The following is a 19,556-nucleotide window of genomic DNA, read 5'->3' as shown; positions in this document are numbered from 1 at the left end:
TCCATCTCGTTGTATAGTAGTTGGCGAGTTCGCCTTTCTGGCTATTGTGCGAAAGGTGAGAGTTTTCATTTTGCTAAATCTTCCCTTCCAAACCCAAATCTGTAAAGTATGAAGCTATTCGGTAGGGGGCAAGCTCCTTAACATCCCCAGCTTTAACCAGTAGTACTCCGAGGATAAGACTTCTTTTGTGATGTAAAGCATCACATACACATAGCATGTGTATAGGTGTATCGTCATCTGTACCGCAAAACTTTGAATTAGAAGTTTCGGAAATGTTAATTCTAGAAAGGTGTTTGTTTAGTCTGCAGTGCCTGGAAAGGGCTTTAGTGATTACCCTCACTTGATCTCGGCTGAGCTTTGTTAGGTCGAAGGCAAACCTTTGCGAGTACTCTTGAATCAGTTCCTTCCCGTGACTGTGACCAAGTACTTTTTGCCAGAACATTATGCTCTGTTTTCTTACCCATGATCTAAGTTCGTTACGAGAAGCACATTTGGGCCACTTACAGTATGGCTCAGGGCCTGTCGGGGCTGATTCAGCTCCCAGCCATGCCAATTCATCTGCTGCCTCGTTACCGTTGATGTTTGAGTGTCCAGGTACCTAAATAGGCGGCCTCCGTGGTGTAGTGGTCAAGATGCTTGGTTCGCACTCGGAAGGTTCTGGGTTCGATTCCCGGTGAGAACACAAAAAATAAATGCCCGAGTATTCTGTGATGTAATTCACCACTGTTATTGGGCCTCCGGCCTGTTGTGGTGCAAAAAAAAAATGAATGTCACTTTGTTAAAAATAAATTAATGTACACTCACTGACATAATGAAAAACTTCAGCCCAACAGGAAATTGCATGCAAAAATGTTTTCTTACGCTCAGTAAAAATTACAGCTTTAAATTATACAGCAAAGTTAAAAAATATTTCAATAAAAACAAACGACTTTCAACAACGCCTTTAGTTCATAAGAATCAACCAATGACAAGAGAGTTGTACAAGATTTCTGTTTGAATAACCGTCAATGGATGAATCCGCAGAAGTGATCGAGAAAAAGCGGAAGAGAACTTGAGACGTCACTAGTAATTTTAGAATTACAAAACTTTAAAAAATCATAGCGCTGATAAAACGATACGTAAATAATTTTTAAAAAAAATTAGGGTAAGTTTGGGCTAAGCTTTACGCATTTAATGGTGCATAGGGAACTAAATTGGTATACCAATAGCAGCGTATCTTGATAATTTTTGTTACATAAAGGTAAGGTGATCAGTTATACCGTTCAGGTACCGTGCAGGGAGTGTGAAATATTCTAGTGTTAAAACAAGTTTTGAAATAAATATTTCATTTCAACCTCGTTGGAAATCGAACCCGAGGCCTCTTGTATGGTAGGCAAACGCGCTGACCACTATACCACGAGTCCGACGACGGGCTGAGTTTAATAGGCTATTAAAAAATTGAAATACAACTGAACTTCCCCATTCTCGACCTATCCACAAATAGCTTTACCACAAGGAGATTTCGACGGCATTCAACTCCCTAGTTTTCAAGTCCACACTTCGCTCCCACATATATACTTAAGTACGCAGCCGAGTATAAATCGATTTAAATAATACATTTGTAATTGCGACTAAATTATTTTGTAATCGATAAACCAATAAGCTTTTATTGTTTAGTAAATGCCAGTTTAATCATAAGAAAAATAAACGGATATTTAAAATAAAATACATGCATGTATAAATAGCGCATTCAAATAAATTCGATCGATATTTTATTTTTACGAAATAATTACACAAACAACCGACGAGACGGCCGGTGTAGTCACATTTTTCCTCGGATATCGTGTGTATTTTTATACCACAAATCGTATTTACTAACTAATTTTCCTAAAACTTCTTATTAACCTTTCTGAGCCTAAGCGTCAAAAAAATCCGCGAGTTACTGAGGGGAGTTCCAGAAATACTCCCGCTCAAATGATATAAATATATTATTTATGTTCAAAGCATTAACTTTGTGGTCTAACATTTTAATGAATGTTAGTAAATATTAGTATTGGAGGTGAACCCGGCAATGCTTTGCTATGGCTAGATTTGAATAAATACTCGTATATGTATATAAAATTAACTCAAGAATGTTTGATATCAATTATTGTATTTAGTTCAAAGTAAAAATGTACATATAGATTATTATTTTTGTGTTTCGGATTAAATAAGTTTTGGGAATATGCGGTGACAGGGAATTTCGATAAATAGGTATTTAAACTTTGTTTTATGCCTAGCTAAAATAGACAAAATCGACTTTCCCTCTCCCATTTTTCGCATCTCAAAATTGAACTGATTTTGATAATTTTTTTTAACAAAGTATAAAAATGAAATTTTCTGAATCAGTTAATTTTATATTTTCTTACTGTATTTGGATACCGTGCGCCTGAAGACAGCAGATACAATTAGACGTTTTTATGCGTTTTGGATGGTTTAAGTTCGCACAATAAACTATTCATTGATAATGCAAAACTATTGAGACACGCCGAGGGTAAATATTTATAGTGCCATGATCCAGAGAGAAAATACGGGAATACGTGTGTATGAAGAAAAGTCTGACCGTGTTTCTTCTCAAGGTAAAACATTATTAAGTATACTTGTAAATTTTGCTTCATAATGCTTTTACGTAATCAAAGAAATAGGTTCGGTTTTCTTAAATAATACTATTGACCTATTAGTACACATAGAAGCACCATGTGCCCTCTAAAATTATGACACTCAACTCATGCCCAAACGCTGAGTCATTGTCAACGCGCATTTACCGCTCTTTAACCGCCAGCAGGTTATGACGTGAGCTTGATAATTAAATTAAAACTCAAATGCCTGATTGTGCGTGAAAGCGTGTAAAAAATGTTCGGATAAAATGAAAAAAGGTGGTGTAACTTTTCATTGATAAGTAAGAACCTAGGTAATAAAATAGATAAAACAATTTTGTTTTTAACCGCTAGTTTTTTGAATTTTTTTTCCACCGACCGGTTTCAAAGCACACAAGCTTCTTCGTCAAGGGTTTCGTAACTTATGAATTAATTCCTATTTTATTTTTATCAAATTCACTAAATATTACATGTGGACACAATAAATCAAGTCTCTTTTTCCCTTACAAGGGTGGTAATTTAATATCAATATTTTCGAAGCTAGACAGGAGAGCACTAAAAGAAATATTGTTTGTTTGGCTATTATTTTTTTAAAATATAATTTAATTTTTTTCTTATTATGAATCGCTTTTTTAATTTCTAAGTTGTCTAATTTTAATATTTTATTTTCAACATGAAGTACTTTTAATCTTTTAGTCTTTATTGAAAATCGAAAATATTGATATCAAATTAACACCCTTGTAAGGAAAAAAAAGATTTGATTTATTGGATCCACGTGCAGTAAACACGATAAAAACAAAAGAGGAATTAATTCATTAGTTGCGTAAACCTTGACTAGGAAGCTTGTTCGCTTTGAAACCAGGCGGTGGAAAAAAAAGTTTTTTTTCTATTTTATTATTATTTTATCTATTCTATCTATTTTATTATAATGAATAACCACAAAGTTAGTGCTTCAAATATGAACTTTATAAGAACCTAGGTACTTGTTTATGATTGAATTTGAAATAAAAAATACTTCATTTTCAAATATATAATTCTTTTAGCAAATGTCAAACTCTGCTTTTCTCGAATGCGATTTTTAAAAAGGTACTGAATGCCAGTAAATATTATTTTTGTATTACCAAAAATTCAGTATTAAGAAATAAATGGGTAGAATTTATACGGAAATAATCTAATTAGGATCCATAAAAAACGAATGTTGTTTGTAAACATTCACAAACTGTTTTTATGCACAAAAAATAACCTTTTTTTATATATTCTATTTTTTATGTATGTGTTCTCGTCGAATGTAGCCCTGGTTAACGATGAAAAAAACATTTACGCTCCTAACTTTTTTCTACTGAATAAGTTGAAAATTTCAATAGATTTAAACATGCCTGTGCCAAAGAACTATATTTCGCTTAAAACCGCACTTGAATCGGACCAGTAGTTATTCAGTCTATCGAGGAGACAAATACGAAAATTGCCTTTTATAAATATAGAAAACCACTTACCGACGTTTTGTCTACCGGTTCCAAAAAGAGACGAAGAGACGGGTACGTCTCGAAACCGGTAGGCATAAAAAGTCGGTAAGTGGTTGTATACTAATATTTACTAACACCAACTTGTAATATAGCTTAAAAAAATATTATATTGTCATGGTGGTGAATGAAAAATTGTTTCAATATATATTATTTCGAGTTTTCTGCGAAATTTATACATTTTTTAATGAAATTCTGTTGCAAAATAATGCGCTCTTTTTGCTGCTAGACGTTGAATAACACTGATCTTAAGTCACGCAGCCCTTTAGCGGGAAGATACAGAGGGAAGTTGAGAGAGGGAATGTATGTAAAATCTAATGCACGAAATCCGGATTTTTGTGGTTTTTGCTGGGAATAAGCAACCAAATAGCAAGAAGCGCTCGTTCAAACAAACCAAAGTATTGAAAACTGTAGAGCGAATGAATTGTAATGTTTGCTGTTTGCACGAGGGAACATTAAAAAGCAAAGTAAAATGTGAATTGTAATTGAAAAAATTAGGCAGAATAAATTATTTTAATATTTTTTATAAATGTTTAATACTATAGAGTATATATTATAGATTACAACATAGATGAAGAACACTTTATGGAAGAGAATATAGAAGTCTAGGCATTTACAGGGCCTACGACCAGTCATTGGCTAGTTTAAGTGGCCATTTTACACACTGTGTAACATTCACCATTCTGCCTTTTTTAAACATCCATTTCCTTGAATTCTTTTGAAAATTGTGAATTTAAGGCAAAAACTTTTTTTGATGCGGGTAACGTTCTGACGGAACTATTTTACCCATAATTCAGTCAATGCTTCAAAATACTTTTTAATTTTTATCCTTCTTCTTAGACTTTTCTAAAAAAATATACATCTTTATTGTAACATATTATTATATATAACTCCCAAGGGGGTTTCATCCAGTTCCTGTCTACAAAAAATCAGACATACTCAAAATATTGTTAATATGATGATTAACAAAAAGTAATTGAATAAAATATGCTACCTGGGGGACTCTAGTTTTCCCTTAGACCCGGAAGGGTTAAATATTATATCGGAAAATGCTTCTCTTTTTTCTATTAACACCAAAATAACTGACCTTAAATAATCATATACCTTCTGCCACATGGGTAGCAAACAACTTATTTACGTTTCCTAGTCTTAAGTAATAGGAATAATAAACTACAAGCCAATATATCAATATAATAGGTAAATATTATGTATAATGTACGTGAGCAGCACACTTTCACGTTTTTCTATTTATGGGAACACGGCCAAGTTTTCATATTAAATTTGTGTTATACTAAATAATTATTTATTTGAAAATCTTTTCATACAAAACACGTCAGTAGTAAGAATATTATTATTTCCATGCACTAGTATATACCTATATGAACTACCTTACTAATATATCAACTATGTTATTATTCGTCTGAGACCAGAATTAAAGACAAAATCAAGAAAGAAGCGCTGCGTTGGTTTGGATAAGCAGAGCGAATAGACTGCAAAAAAAGGCTTTACGATTCGAACGTTGATAGATGCAGAAAACGAGGAAAGTTTTTCAGTTAAACATTATTATTTAAACGATTATTTATTTATTTAATCCAATATAAAATACAAATACATAGTTAACAAATATGTTTATACAATACGTAGGCACATTCATTATATATATATTTTTTAATGGATATAGCCACTACACTGGCCCACAGGCACGTTCCGGAGTGTCAAATATTAAAACATATATATATTCAGCAGTACCTAACATGATTTGACGATTCAAATTTACAATTTATTATTAACTTGCGGACCCGACAGACGTTGTCCTGCCCGAACGTTGGCTAACCAACTAGCTTACCACCTTAGAAAAAGGCTTTTCATTGATAAGCAGGTACCTAGGTACTTTGTTTACGGTTGATTTCTAAAACATAAACTATTTAATTTTGAAAGATAGAATTCTTTTTGCAAATGTCAAACTCGGCTCTTCTCACCAAGAGGGGTGCACTTTATTCACGAATGTGATTTTCAAAAAATGCATTGAATGTCAGTTAATGTTATTTTAGTTTTACCAAAAATCCAGTTAAAATAAATAAATGGGAAGAAGTTATAAGAAATGTAAGGAAAGAATCTAAATGGAACTCATTAAAAGCTAATGTTGTTTGTCAACATTCTTTTTTTTTTGTAAAATAAAAATTTGCGTTCTTATAATTTACCCAAATATTTAATTTTGAGGGCCATTTTCAACGAGTTGTAAATAACTCACTATTAGAAAATGGAATCAAGTTGCGGTAAAGTGGGATTTGAACCACAGATCTTTGGTCCGTGAGTCCGAGACACTAGCCGATTCAAAAACAAACTTTTTTCAAACACAAAAAAACAACATCCTTCTATTTTTTTTTGCAAATGCATTTTCGTCGAATGCAATCCTGGTAGGTCGATGAAAAAAAGATGTATGCTTCTTACTTTTTTTTCCAGATTCGATTGAAAAATATCATATCCACGAACACGCGCAGCGCAAAGATCTACATTTCGCTGAAAACCGCACGTAAGTCGGTTAAGCCGTTTAGGAGGAGTTCAGAGACATCTCACGTACAGAAAAATAATACATATAAAGATACTCCCATGTACTCCTACATTTATTAACATTTTGACAATTATTTTCACCAGACTAGTTTTACTGATAAAATTTCATTTTTTTAACCAATTATTAAATGTATTCATCAAACTTAGCTTCTCATTTGTCATTATTAGTTTTTCTGTTATTTATTGAATAACATAAAAATCAGCATTTAATCTACCTCTTATTTTTATTTGTGCTCAAATCAACATGTTTATACTTTCACATCATGCAACGTTACGACTGAGACAAATGCAAAATTCACAGAAATATTACTCTTTCATTTTTAACGCTTCCGTTCATTAAAATAACATTTTTAAATGTTAGTTTAAAGCTATAAGTGGTAGCTATTGATAAAATACACACGTGGTCAGTAAATAGGTAATAAGTAAATACGTATTTTTAAAACCAATTTATTATTAATTTTATGTGTATTTGGAACAAACTTGGAGTTAAAAACTATTCCGTAGATAAGCTAAAGACGTATCAGCAATGTTATAACCTTCAGCACCAATATTAACGTAGATCGTTATATCAACCATGACTTGTTATATGTATAAAATAAGTAAGATATATTAACGTTAATTGGTAGGGAATTAGGGAATAGTTAAAACGTCAAAGTGATTAAACAGTATCTATGTTTTATATTATTATTACAAACATTACCACGAAAGACGATAATATATCTTTCAAAATAAAATTTTTATATAACCATTATATGTATCTACTTGTGTATAGGGTATTTTTTATGACTGATTTCGGCGTGTCACAACAACGAATAATAAATGTTGTAATATGTCAATGTTAACAGCTCCCCAGGGAGATGAATCCAGTCGTTGTCTACAAAAATTTGGACAAACTTAAAATATTGTTGATAAATCCTCCTGGTCCATGAAGAAGTATAGAAATTGAAAAAATAAAATGTTCAGGCGTTGCCTAGAATGTAGGTGAAATAATTCAATTAGATGAATCTTTCTAGCATAAATGAAAGTTTCAGCTCTTTAACTTCACAAACATCAACAGATGAAAGAATTTAAGGAATATGGATGTTTAAATATGGGCAGAATGGTGAATGTTACAGTGTGTAAAGTGGCTACTTAAACCAGCCAATGACAGGTCATAAGCCCTGTATATGCCTAGACTTCTATATTACCTTCTCTAAAATGTTCTTCATCTCTGATGTAATATGTTAACCAATAATAGGTTGCAGGTATGCCTCCTGCCCAAAATGTTGTCAGGTAATTAAATAATAAATTAAGAAGTAAAATAGACAATAAAATTTATTCAAGTAATCATTTTTTTTTCAAAATGAAAATAAATAATTGAATCACTAAATACCAAAATTGAATTAGAACATGTGAGTAACATTGTAAATAACAAAAGGTAATGAGAGGAACTTAAATATAATTCATTTATATTTTTTTTTTTTTTTTAATTTTGTTTTGCACCACAACAGGCCAGGAGGCCCAATTACAGTGGTGAATTACATCACAGAACACCCAGGCTTGAGAAAAATCACATTCAATTTTTGTTTTCTCACCGGGAATCGAACCCGGAACCTGCCGTCTGCGAGTCAAGCGTCTTGACCACTACACCACGGAGGCCGCGTTTTTGTTCATAAGAAAGTATATTATACATAATGCACCTATGACCTATGTACTACCTGTAAGAATATAAATATATAATCTGTTTGAGAAATTCGTCCATCCAGGACTGTGATTTATTGTAGTGAAAAAAGCATATATATTTTTTACCAGCCTGTATATCGATCATGTAATATGTAAGGAAAAATCTGATCTGACGATACAGCAGAAAAGTCAGTCCAAGGACAATGGATGTATTAAAAAAAATGTATAAATGAATACTTACTGTAACTTTGATGTCATTGATGGATATCATACAAAACAGCATGAGCTTACCATACCAACTTAAAGATGACGACATTATGTCAATAAGATTTGTATAGGTCAAGCACAAATCATGCTTCGACGTACCTAATTTTTATGCTGATTTTTCAGTTCCACTTTAAAATGTTGAGTTCCTCCAGTAAACCTTTCCAAGACTGCGTTTTTTATTTGTTTCCAACAGCTTGCCACAGTACAGATATATTTCAAAATTCAGTTATATAGTACCTTTTTATGTTATGGTTATTGAGTTATGGATAAATCGCTTATCCTTACTCTCTAAAACTCGTCCAAATTAGGTTGAAGTATTCATGAATACTGGATGAACCCGCAGTACCCGACCCAGATTCGATCGCGCAGTTTCTATCAATTTTGCATAATGAATATATGCTTAAACGAAAAATTAATTACCGCTCGTGCATGCTTAATCTGATAGGCATGCTTAATATTAAAGGAAAAACTCTTCAATATTTTATTCCATAATCTCCTGTAAGTTGGGTCTTAATTTATAACCTTTCATTACTTGTGATTTGAATGGAAAATACCGTATTATATTTTCGGTTCCTCTCGATCGAAAGACGAGTGAGTCCGTTCTTAGTCTGGATTATCATTCTAACGCTTATTGTAAAGCTATTTTGGTCTTCAAAGTTATTTGAAGAATGAGCTTACAGTCTGTATCAGCAAACGTATTTATTGTTATAATATAAGACGCATGAATAATCCGATTTTATTTGGAAAAATCGAGCACATCTTTTTCGTACAACGGAAAAAATCTACATCAAAGAGAGTATCTTACTTGTAAATCAAATCGTTTTCGTATTATAACAGGGATTTGCAAAGTGTTTAAAATATTTGGTTGAAACAAAGAAAATATTGAAAATATTGAGCAGTATGTTTATTTAGGTTTAACTATAGATTGTAATTGTACTTTTTAATTGGGATGTACATATTAGAAAATTGTGTAAGCGATTAAGAGCAATAAGTAATAGAATGTACATATTAAAATATTATGTCCCTGTTAATACTTTACGAATTATTTATTTATCTCTCTCTGAATCAATTATACGATACGCCATAACTTCCTGGGGGTTATCAAGTGAAACTATTATTAATTTTATTCAAACCTTGCAAAATTCTATGATCAAACTGCTACTACATAAAGATGTATACCGCCAGAGACACAATATTTCAATATCATTAATGTATAAATCTGTAAATAAATTATCTGTTATGGCTCTACTTTCGTACAAATTAATTTGTCAGGATGCGTCGCACTCCGAGTATAAACTCAAGTTGGCACATGATTATAACACCAGGTTTACTAGTATGGAATGGCTATCTGTTCCTAGATATTTCAATAAATATGGCAAAAGGACACTGCAATACAGAATACCTAAAATATTTAACATGTTACCAAACAATATTAAAAATACTGAGTTAAATACAGGAGTGAGACGTTTGCTCAAATTATGGGTATTAGAAAAAAGTTTTTAGTATTAGTGATAGTTTTTAATTTTTCATAATGTAATATGTAATTGTTTTTCAAGTAAAATTATTGTTAATGTAGGTTAAGTGTAAATAATCGATGTAATTTATAAGAACCTGCTGACGAGTTGTATGTATGCAACTCAGCAGGACTTTAAGACTATTTTGTAAATATTTTTGAAAAAATAAATTTAAAAAAAAACAGTAAAAATTAAAAATATTATTAAAATTATCTCCTGCAATTCAGGGCCACACTGCAAACCTTCAGAGGAACATTTTTTTATTATGTACTTATTATATTGTTTTTTTTTTTTTTTTTTTTTTTAAATCGGAATTCAAATGTTCGACAACAAAGACAAATTATTTTTCTTATAATCTTGAAAACAGAATGGCAAAGAAGCATAGAATTGTAAATTTGATGACATGTTTTTACATTTTTTTCAAAATTACCTACATATTTTTTTTTAAATTTAAAAAAAAAATTACAACTATAAAAAAACAAACGACTACACTTACTCTCATACAAATACACATGTACCACAATTTAATATGTATGATTATTATTTAGAAACTTTGCTGGTCTGTCTTTAAAACGTATCTTTTTTATGTAAATATATCATCGTCGACTGTTTGGTTCCGTAAAATAAATAAATAAAAAAACGTGGTCCTCGTTTCATATAATCATTGATTTTCCCACCGAGGCAAATGAAACGTACCTATTTGAGAATAATCAGATTGCAAATAATCATCCCAATTATAGCGCATTTTTTTAACCTTGTAGGCCTGTAGTATCTAATATAAATTTCCAAATAAATAAAAAATCGTTGGTTAGAACAAACTATTGCAATAAACGTTGAAATAAAACTACACATTGTGTAACATTCCAAAGTGGCCACTCGAATTAGCCAATCACAAATTATAAGCCCAGTACATACTAAACTTCCATATTCCTCATTAAAAATGTTTTTTCTCTTCGTTCTTGTATTTTTACCGTAATAACTCCCATATGGATTAAAACCAGTATTTTCCATAATCTATTGGACATGCTATTGTAGTAAGTGTATTTTATTATTATCCTACATAAACTGTCCGTTAATTCTACGTTAGTTGCCTATAATGTATTGATAAAAAAATACTTATGGAAGTGAGGTTAGATCCACTTCCTTTCCGTATAAAGCAACGATCTCTATACATTATATTATGTATGAGATCACATATGTAGATACGTTTGCGGAAAAATCTCTAGTCAGTAAATAACTCGCCTAGCGGTTATTCAGTCGTCGAGTGATTTCTAGCACACTAGATTGTTTTTCTAGAAGTGGTGTGTATATTCGCTGAAACACCCAGATGCAAATGTGGCAACTTCGGCCAGCGCAGCGGAGCGATAGCTTTGTACGTATCGGCCTTCGCGCTGTTTCTTATATATACGCTTAGTGCCTGCCCAGGTATCTCGTAGTCTTTAACACTCCAATGGTTGCGTCAATATATTGTGAATCATATTGTGATCGCTTCGTATCTTCGAGATACACGATCAACTATTCACAATTTTATGAAAAAAAACTTCAAATGTGGGGGTCAGAAAGTCAGGGATGAACGTTCATTAAAAAAAAATTGGCGATGGAACATTTATATGAGAAAAAATTTGAAATTTCACTAATGATTAAGTATTTGAACCTATAAAATCAGTTTTCGACATTGAAATACATTTATATTAAAATGAAATAAATAAGAGCAGTAATAGTGAGACGGGTAGTGGTCACGTGGGTAGTATTGTATAATCAGTATCAGGAGGTCCGAGGTTCGAATTCCGTACTACTAATGCTTGTTTCCTGTTTTCTAAAGCGGTTATTAACGACAAAAATAAAATGGCCAGCATTTAAATATTTGTATAAATCACAAAAACACAAATGTCAAATTTTTAGGTATACGCATTTCATATTAGACAAAATGGTACAAAAAACACTATGACAAATTTAACTTATAATAGAAGTAGGCTCAATATATGAAGGGTTCGGCAAGCCAGAAATATTAGTATGCCTAATGTTGAAATCGGTTCCTATATGGGCAGAAACCAATTTTTTGCGGCAAATATATTTCCCATAAATAAAATAAAAAATAATGAAATAGGAAAACGGTTAAAACACAAAAGAGATTTTTTTTACGTTAATGTGTAAAAAAAATATTAATAAATGATTCAATAGAATCGTATAATATTTAGATTACGATCTTTAACAAGTTTTCCAATCCTTGCTTCTAATGTCTGTCAACCAAATCCTAATTCTATTGGGTTTACAGATTTCCAAACACACGATATAAGGTTATAATTTTTTATTTATAATAGTAATAATACGTACATATTTAGTTTAATTCCCCTTTAATTTATAATTTTCACTGGTTACCGGGTTTTTATGATTTTTTAATAGTATTTTGTTGTCACGTTATATTTAAGAAAAAAAATAGGCCAGATAAATAGAAAATAATTAAATTTTATTTTAAATTCCCAATTGAAAATTACATAAGGAATTGTATTCAGCATTGTAATTTTTTAAGCGTACTTCCTTTACAATTTTTTTAAACTGGATATCGTGGAACGTATCCCTCATGTAGAGGTTCTATACTGTGTTCATTATTACTAGAAATTCCAAATGAACGAACCAGTCGCGTGGACGACAGAGAATGACCCATTTTACAATTTCCGTCCAAACTCTTACTGCACGGTAAAATTAGGGTCGATAGGTTTATTATATTATTTCGTATTTATCTTTAATTTATTCAGCGACTTCTATCAGGTAAAAATTTCGTAAAAGAAAATCGAGTGGACATTAGTCGGCCGCATGGTAAACTGGTTATTGCATTTGCGTTACAAAAAATAAATAAGTTTAATAAAAAATAATTATAATTCAATACTGACCTGCTAAGCCTCAAAGTCAAAACTAAAAAAAAACGTTTTCCATTTTCTTTTTTGTAATATATCACAAACAGCCTCAGATATATAAAAAGTCAACAAGTCATTTCACGAGTTGTCAATATGCTTAAAAATTCGGATTTCAAATATTTTTTGTCTTTCTTAAGCTGTCTTTTTGCTTTAAATGTCCAAGCCAACGCAATTAACTTAATTTCGTCGACAGTGCTTGTCTTGGCTTTGCAAACCTTGAAATACTAGTTATTTTCAAGGTTTGTAGTTTTAAACTAAGTATATAGGCATCGTAAGAATTATAGTAAGATATTTGTTCGTTATTATACTAAGGTATATTTTTTTCATATGAAGCCTTCAGGGCACTAAGGGTGGATGTAAATTTTCATTTGCTTTAAATCAATAATGGGATCTAACGGCAGTGTACATAAACATTTCTGTTTAGTAAAATTTGACGTAAAGGCTATCCTTTCCAAGTTAATTTTTAAAAATGCATACAGGAGATAAAAGTGTTTTTCAGTTGATTACTGAAAATAAAGAGATTATTTGATTCTATTAATGATTTTTAGGTAATGTTATAAAAGTATAATCTATTTACATTAAGCAGGTGCTTTTCTATCAATGTTACATATTCAAGAGGTTTGAAAACTTTAAAACGTTCTATCTCAAAACTTCCTTTTTTTAAATTCATCCTTTATATTCTGTTCCCTTATTATTTATTTATTTATTTAAATACGGCATTTCTGCCATTTACATATATGTGGTATAAAGAGTGCTTAGAAATAAAAATATTAAAAAAAAAAAAATCGAGTGTGAAATATTAATATACTCGTACTGTACACATTATTAATTACTTGAAATACATACATATTTTATAGAAATTATACAATAACAACATACATTAATCAATCAAATTATAACTATTCCAACCCAATCTTCTGAAGATGATTTGCTCTTTTTGATAAAAATATGTTGGTCACTTTATTTTTTAAGTTAGGCAGGGATAAACAAGTATATAAGTATAACAAGTAAGAATATTTAAATATGTGCATAAAGTATTATAATTTTTTTAATACATATGTTAATTTCTTAAAAGTGGTTATTATCATACTATTCACTATTGGCAAATTATGTACTTGAATTGATAAAAAATGTAGTATGAATGTGTCCCTAAAAATAATCGTGTTTTTTCAATTATATCTTAGTTGTGTTTTTTGTCTTTTAGATTAAAGAAGTATCATGGCGACGATTGACGGGCGACCCACGCAGTATGGCGTCACTTTGCGCCAGCTGCGGGAGCTCATGGAGCATCGGGGTCAGGAAGGGATCGCCAGGTTGCGGGCTTTTGGGGGGGTCCAGGAGATCTGTCTAAAGCTCTACACCTCCTCAACCCTCGGTCTGTCTGGCTCCGATATGGACTTGGAGCACCGGAAAGAGACGTTCGGTTCCAACACCATCCCTCCTAAACCACCAAAAACATTTATGCAACTAGTCTGGGAAGCTTTACAAGATATCACCCTCATTATTCTGGAAGTCGCGTCTCTTATATCTCTTGGCCTAGCTTTTTACCAACCAGCAGATGAAAGCCCGCTAGATGAAGAAGAAGCGCATCATGGTTGGATCGAAGGAGCTGCGATTCTCGTGTCAGTAATTGTTGTGGTAATTGTAACAGCTTGTAACGATTATACCAAAGAACGACAGTTTAGAGGTTTGCAGAGTAGAATTGAAGGAGAACACAAGTTTTCTGTCATCAGACATGGTGAACTCAATCAAATTCCTATAACGGAAATATTGGTCGGAGACATTTGTCAAATAAAGTACGGGGACCTTTTACCTGCAGATGGAATACTCATTCAAAGTAATGATCTGAAAGTGGACGAATCTTCTCTAACGGGAGAATCTGATCACGTTAAGAAAGGTGAAAATGTTGACCCGATGATGCTGTCCGGTACTCATGTCATGGAAGGTAGTGGAAAAATGATAGTTACAGCTGTAGGAGTCAATTCTCAAGCCGGAATAATATTCACTCTATTAGGAGCGGCTGTAACTCAAGAAGATATCGAAAAGAAGAAGAAAAAGGACTCTAAACGATCAAAAAAGAGTACTTCAACAGATGAAGGAGCAAGTACAAGTCAAATGACAACTGGCGAAGAGGAACCGATTATATCGAATGACCCTTGTTCTGATGATTCGGGTAAAAAAGAGAAATCTGTTCTGCAAGGAAAATTGACTAAACTTGCTATTCAAATTGGATATGCGGGATCAACTATTGCAGTCCTCACTGTTATTATGCTCGGTATTCAATTTTGCATAAAAACATTTGTTATTGAGCAAAAACAGTGGAAAAATTATTACATTAACTATTTTGTCCAACATTTTATCATCGGTGTAACTGTTCTTGTCGTGGCTGTACCAGAAGGTTTACCACTTGCGGTGACATTGTCTCTTGCTTACTCTGTTAAAAAAATGATGAAAGACAATAACTTGGTTCGTCATCTTGATGCTTGCGAAACAATGGGAAATGCAACATCAATCTGTTCAGATAAAACTGGCACTTTGACCACTAACAGGATGACTGTAGTAGAATCTTTTATTTGCGAGAAACTCAGGAAAAGTAATCCTTTATTTGCTGAATTACCACTAACAGTTGGAAATTTAATCGTTGAAGGAATTTGCATTAACTCTGCATATACTTCAAGAATCACGGACTCCAAGGACCCAACAGATCTACCTATGCAAGTTGGAAATAAAACAGAGTGCGCTTTACTTGGATTTGTCAAGGCTTTGGGAAGAAATTATCAAACCATAAGAGATGGCATTCCGGAGGAAAGTTTTACAAGGGTTTACACCTTTAACTCCATAAGGAAATCTATGAGTACCATAATTCCTCGCAAAGATGGAGGATACCGACTTTACTGCAAAGGAGCTTCTGAGATTATTATGAAGAAATGCGCTTTTATATACGGACATAATGGAAAACTTGAGACTCTTACATCTGACATGCAAGACAAACTACTGAAACAAGTTATCGAACCAATGGCAAATGACGGTTTACGCACTATTTCAATAGCTTATCGTGACTTTGTGCCCCACAAAGCCGAGATCAATCAAGTGCACATTGATTCTGAACCAAATTGGGAAGATGAAGAATACGCAGTTCAAAATTTGACGTGTCTTTGTGTAGTGGGAATCGAAGATCCAGTACGTCCAGAAGTTCCTGATGCTATTCGCCAATGTCAAAATGCTGGAATAACCGTTCGAATGGTGACAGGTGACAATGTTAATACAGCTCGTTCAATTGCCGTAAAATGTGGAATTATAACACCGACTGATGATTTTTTGATTCTGGATGGAAAAGAATTCAACAAACGTATAAGGGACAACCAAGGTATTGTGCAACAGCATTTACTAGATAAGGTTTGGCCAAGACTGCGTGTGTTAGCCAGGTCATCTCCTGCAGATAAGTATACGCTTGTGAAAGGAATTATTGACAGTAATATCTCATCTAATCGTGAAGTTGTAGCTGTGACGGGAGATGGTACTAATGACGGACCCGCTCTAAAGAAAGCTGATGTAGGGTTTGCGATGGGAATTGCAGGTACAGATGTTGCTAAAGAGGCTTCAGATATTATTTTAACGGATGACAACTTTAGTAGCATTGTAAAAGCAGTTATGTGGGGTCGAAATGTGTATGACAGTATCGCTAAATTTCTTCAATTTCAACTAACAGTCAACGTCGTTGCTGTTGTTGTTGCTTTTGTAGGCGCATGTGCCGTACAAGATAGCCCCCTAAAAGCTGTACAAATGCTATGGGTAAACCTTATAATGGACACATTGGCCTCTTTAGCTTTAGCTACTGAAATGCCAACTCCTGATTTACTTTTGCGCAAGCCGTATGGACGAACCAAGCCTTTAATCTCACGTACCATGATGAAGAATATTCTTGGTCAAGCATTTTATCAGCTTGTGGTCATTTTCACATTGCTGTTTGTCGGAGATAAACTGTTTGATATTGAATCTGGCCGAGGAGCTGATTTTGGAGCCCCCCCAACCCAACACTTCACAATTATTTTCAACACGTTTGTAATGATGACCCTTTTCAATGAATTGAACGCTCGAAAGATCCACGGTCAGCGAAATATCTTTAAAGGAATTCTGACCAATCCGATATTTTACAGCATCTGGGTTCTAACATGTATTTCTCAAGTACTGATTGTACAATATGGAAGAGTCGCTTTTGCCACTAAGCCTTTGTCACTTGAACAGTGGATGTGGTGTATCTTTTTTGGAGTCGGAACGCTGGTTTGGGCACAAATTATTAATTGCATTCCAACTCATAAGCTACCTAAGAATATACTGTGGGGCCACGGTCAGTCCAGCGAAGACGATGATGGTAATGGTGACGATAGCTACAGCGCAGAGCCAGAGAGCACCCCCGCAGGACGCATCCTATGGATTAGAGGCCTGACTCGCTTGCAGACTCAATTGCGGGTAATCCGCGCTTTCAAATCTACACTGGAAGACTTGCGCTCAGTACACAGCTTGAACAGTCTGCGCAGCTCCCGCAGCCACCCTGGACCCTACTTGGAAGACGATGCTCACACTAAGGCCAGCCAGCACTCTCCCAACAACTCGGCAGGACCTTCTACCCACCGCCTCCACGCCAGTCCCCACGGAACGTCCTTCATGATACAGCCTATGCATGAGACAAGAATCTAAATTACAATGCATTACGCATAAACATGCTAATTTGAGATCATCACTAAAACATGTCTTCTTGATATTTTACTTCAGTATAGTAGTAAAGAAATACCTACTTTATGTAAACATGATGACAGATATGAAAATCATCTATCGAATTTGACTAATCACTTTGAAATCAAAAGCCAAAATATAAGAGTTGAATTCGTAGTTTTATTAAATAAAATTATTAAAAGCCCTGGTAAATGTGTACATGTATATAAATGTATTAATATATTTATTGAATAACGTCAAACGCTGTATTTAAAGACTACATTCTCTAACTGTTTACAGAAGAGAGTTAATGTTTACAATAAAAGGTCGAAGATCTATTGTAATTTACTATACATTTTAATTCTACGAGAGTCATATCAGATAAAACTATTCACGATCAAACTAATCTACCATAAAATGGTATTTGAAATCCAATATTTCAAGATCATTATATCGCATTGACTTAATATTTAAATAATTATTATGTAGGCACAATAATCAAGTGTTTTTGGATACTTAGAAAGTATTTACAATGCATATTGTGCACAATATTTGTATCTGTATTGTATTGAGTGTTGTGTGTAAATACCTGTTCCCTATTTATTTTCCTGCGTTCTTGTCACCTTGAATATGTGCGACTTTCGGGCCAAATAATTTGATATAATATTCGCGAAGTGTTTGAGTTGGTATACAATCAGTATTAACGAGGCTGAATTTATGGTCCATTTTATTTAATACTTTTTATATCCAATGTTAGAAATTTACGCTATTTATGGAAAATGTATTTTTCTATGTCTTTTAACCATACCAGTCTGTCCCTAAATGTGATAGTTTCTTACATTCTATTTATACAAGCTCCTCTAGGCTTGTCCCTCTTCGCACTGGAGAGGTCTCTTCGTATCTTGGACCACTTATTATACCTATATCTACAAGTTATTTTCTTAAGAATGTATTGATCTATTTACTCTTCTCGACATCCACTACGATTTCATTTTGTTAGTAATGTACTTGAGTATTTTTATAATATACACCTATTTTAACTATATTCAGTGGTTGAATGTGAGATTTGGGAATTTCGAGGCAAGGGGTAAACGTAGAACATGAGAGTCGTGTAGGCGGCCGCTTCTTCGTGTAGGGACACGCTCACCACTGTTTGTGGCATTATTGTTTCTTTACCACTCGAGTTGCTGACATCCACCCCCCCTCCCCCCTCCCCTAGACTGTTTACTTGTGTATATCCTAGCGTATATGTGTACTGTTTGACTACTCACGGGTCATCCCTGTGTGGGTGCGGTGACGTGCGAGGGTAGGTCGTTTGAGGACTGCACTGATCCGGTGTGCGCGCGAGCCGGGAGTAGTGAATTGTAATTTTAGGTATCCCGTATCTCTATAATATTGCTGTAGTGTATTGAGTGTCTAGATGGGGTACATTTATGGCACCTACTCGTATAATACGATTAATCGATATTTGTAATAGACTAATTGGGGAATATTTAATCCTATCAAGTTTTATCTTACCTTATAATAATGTGTAGTACGCATAGACGTAAGATATGTATTCTGCGTATATGTAAATAAAGAAATGTACTCAAAAAATGTTTGCCAATTTAAGAGAAACTGTTTCATGTAGACTACGTTATCTCGTACGGGGTACGCACCTGAGCCAAATTTGTAGATACGTAGGTACTGTTTCGCGACTGGAATGATTATGGTACACGGGGTTGTTTGAAATGTTCTAAGTCTAAAGTATACCGATTTAGATGTAATACCATTTTATTA

The 19,556-nt window shown here is 33.3% G+C and overlaps 1 protein-coding gene across 1 annotated transcript in view; it reads left to right on the top strand.

The window, feature by feature from the left end:
- Window positions 1-17,952, top strand: part of LOC148285221 (plasma membrane calcium-transporting ATPase 2-like) — an 88,964-nt gene extending 71,012 nt beyond the window's left edge. The window contains exon 2 of the mRNA XM_088228462.1: window positions 14,269-17,952. Coding sequence (XP_088084588.1) covers window positions 14,283-17,762 — 3,480 coding nt within the window. The 5' untranslated portion in view covers window positions 14,269-14,282 and the 3' untranslated portion in view covers window positions 17,763-17,952. The remainder of the gene's footprint in view (window positions 1-14,268) is intronic.
- The last annotated feature ends 1,604 nt before the right edge of the window (window positions 17,953-19,556 follow it).

Source organism: Micrasema longulum, unplaced genomic scaffold (assembly GCF_059751315.1).
Source record: "Micrasema longulum isolate JH-2025_06_02 unplaced genomic scaffold, ASM5975131v1 h1tg000046l, whole genome shotgun sequence".
Classification (NCBI taxonomy): Eukaryota; Metazoa; Arthropoda; class Insecta; order Trichoptera; family Brachycentridae; genus Micrasema; species Micrasema longulum.
Note: the sequence above shows the minus strand (reverse complement) of the source record. Positions and strands in the feature narration are given on the sequence as shown.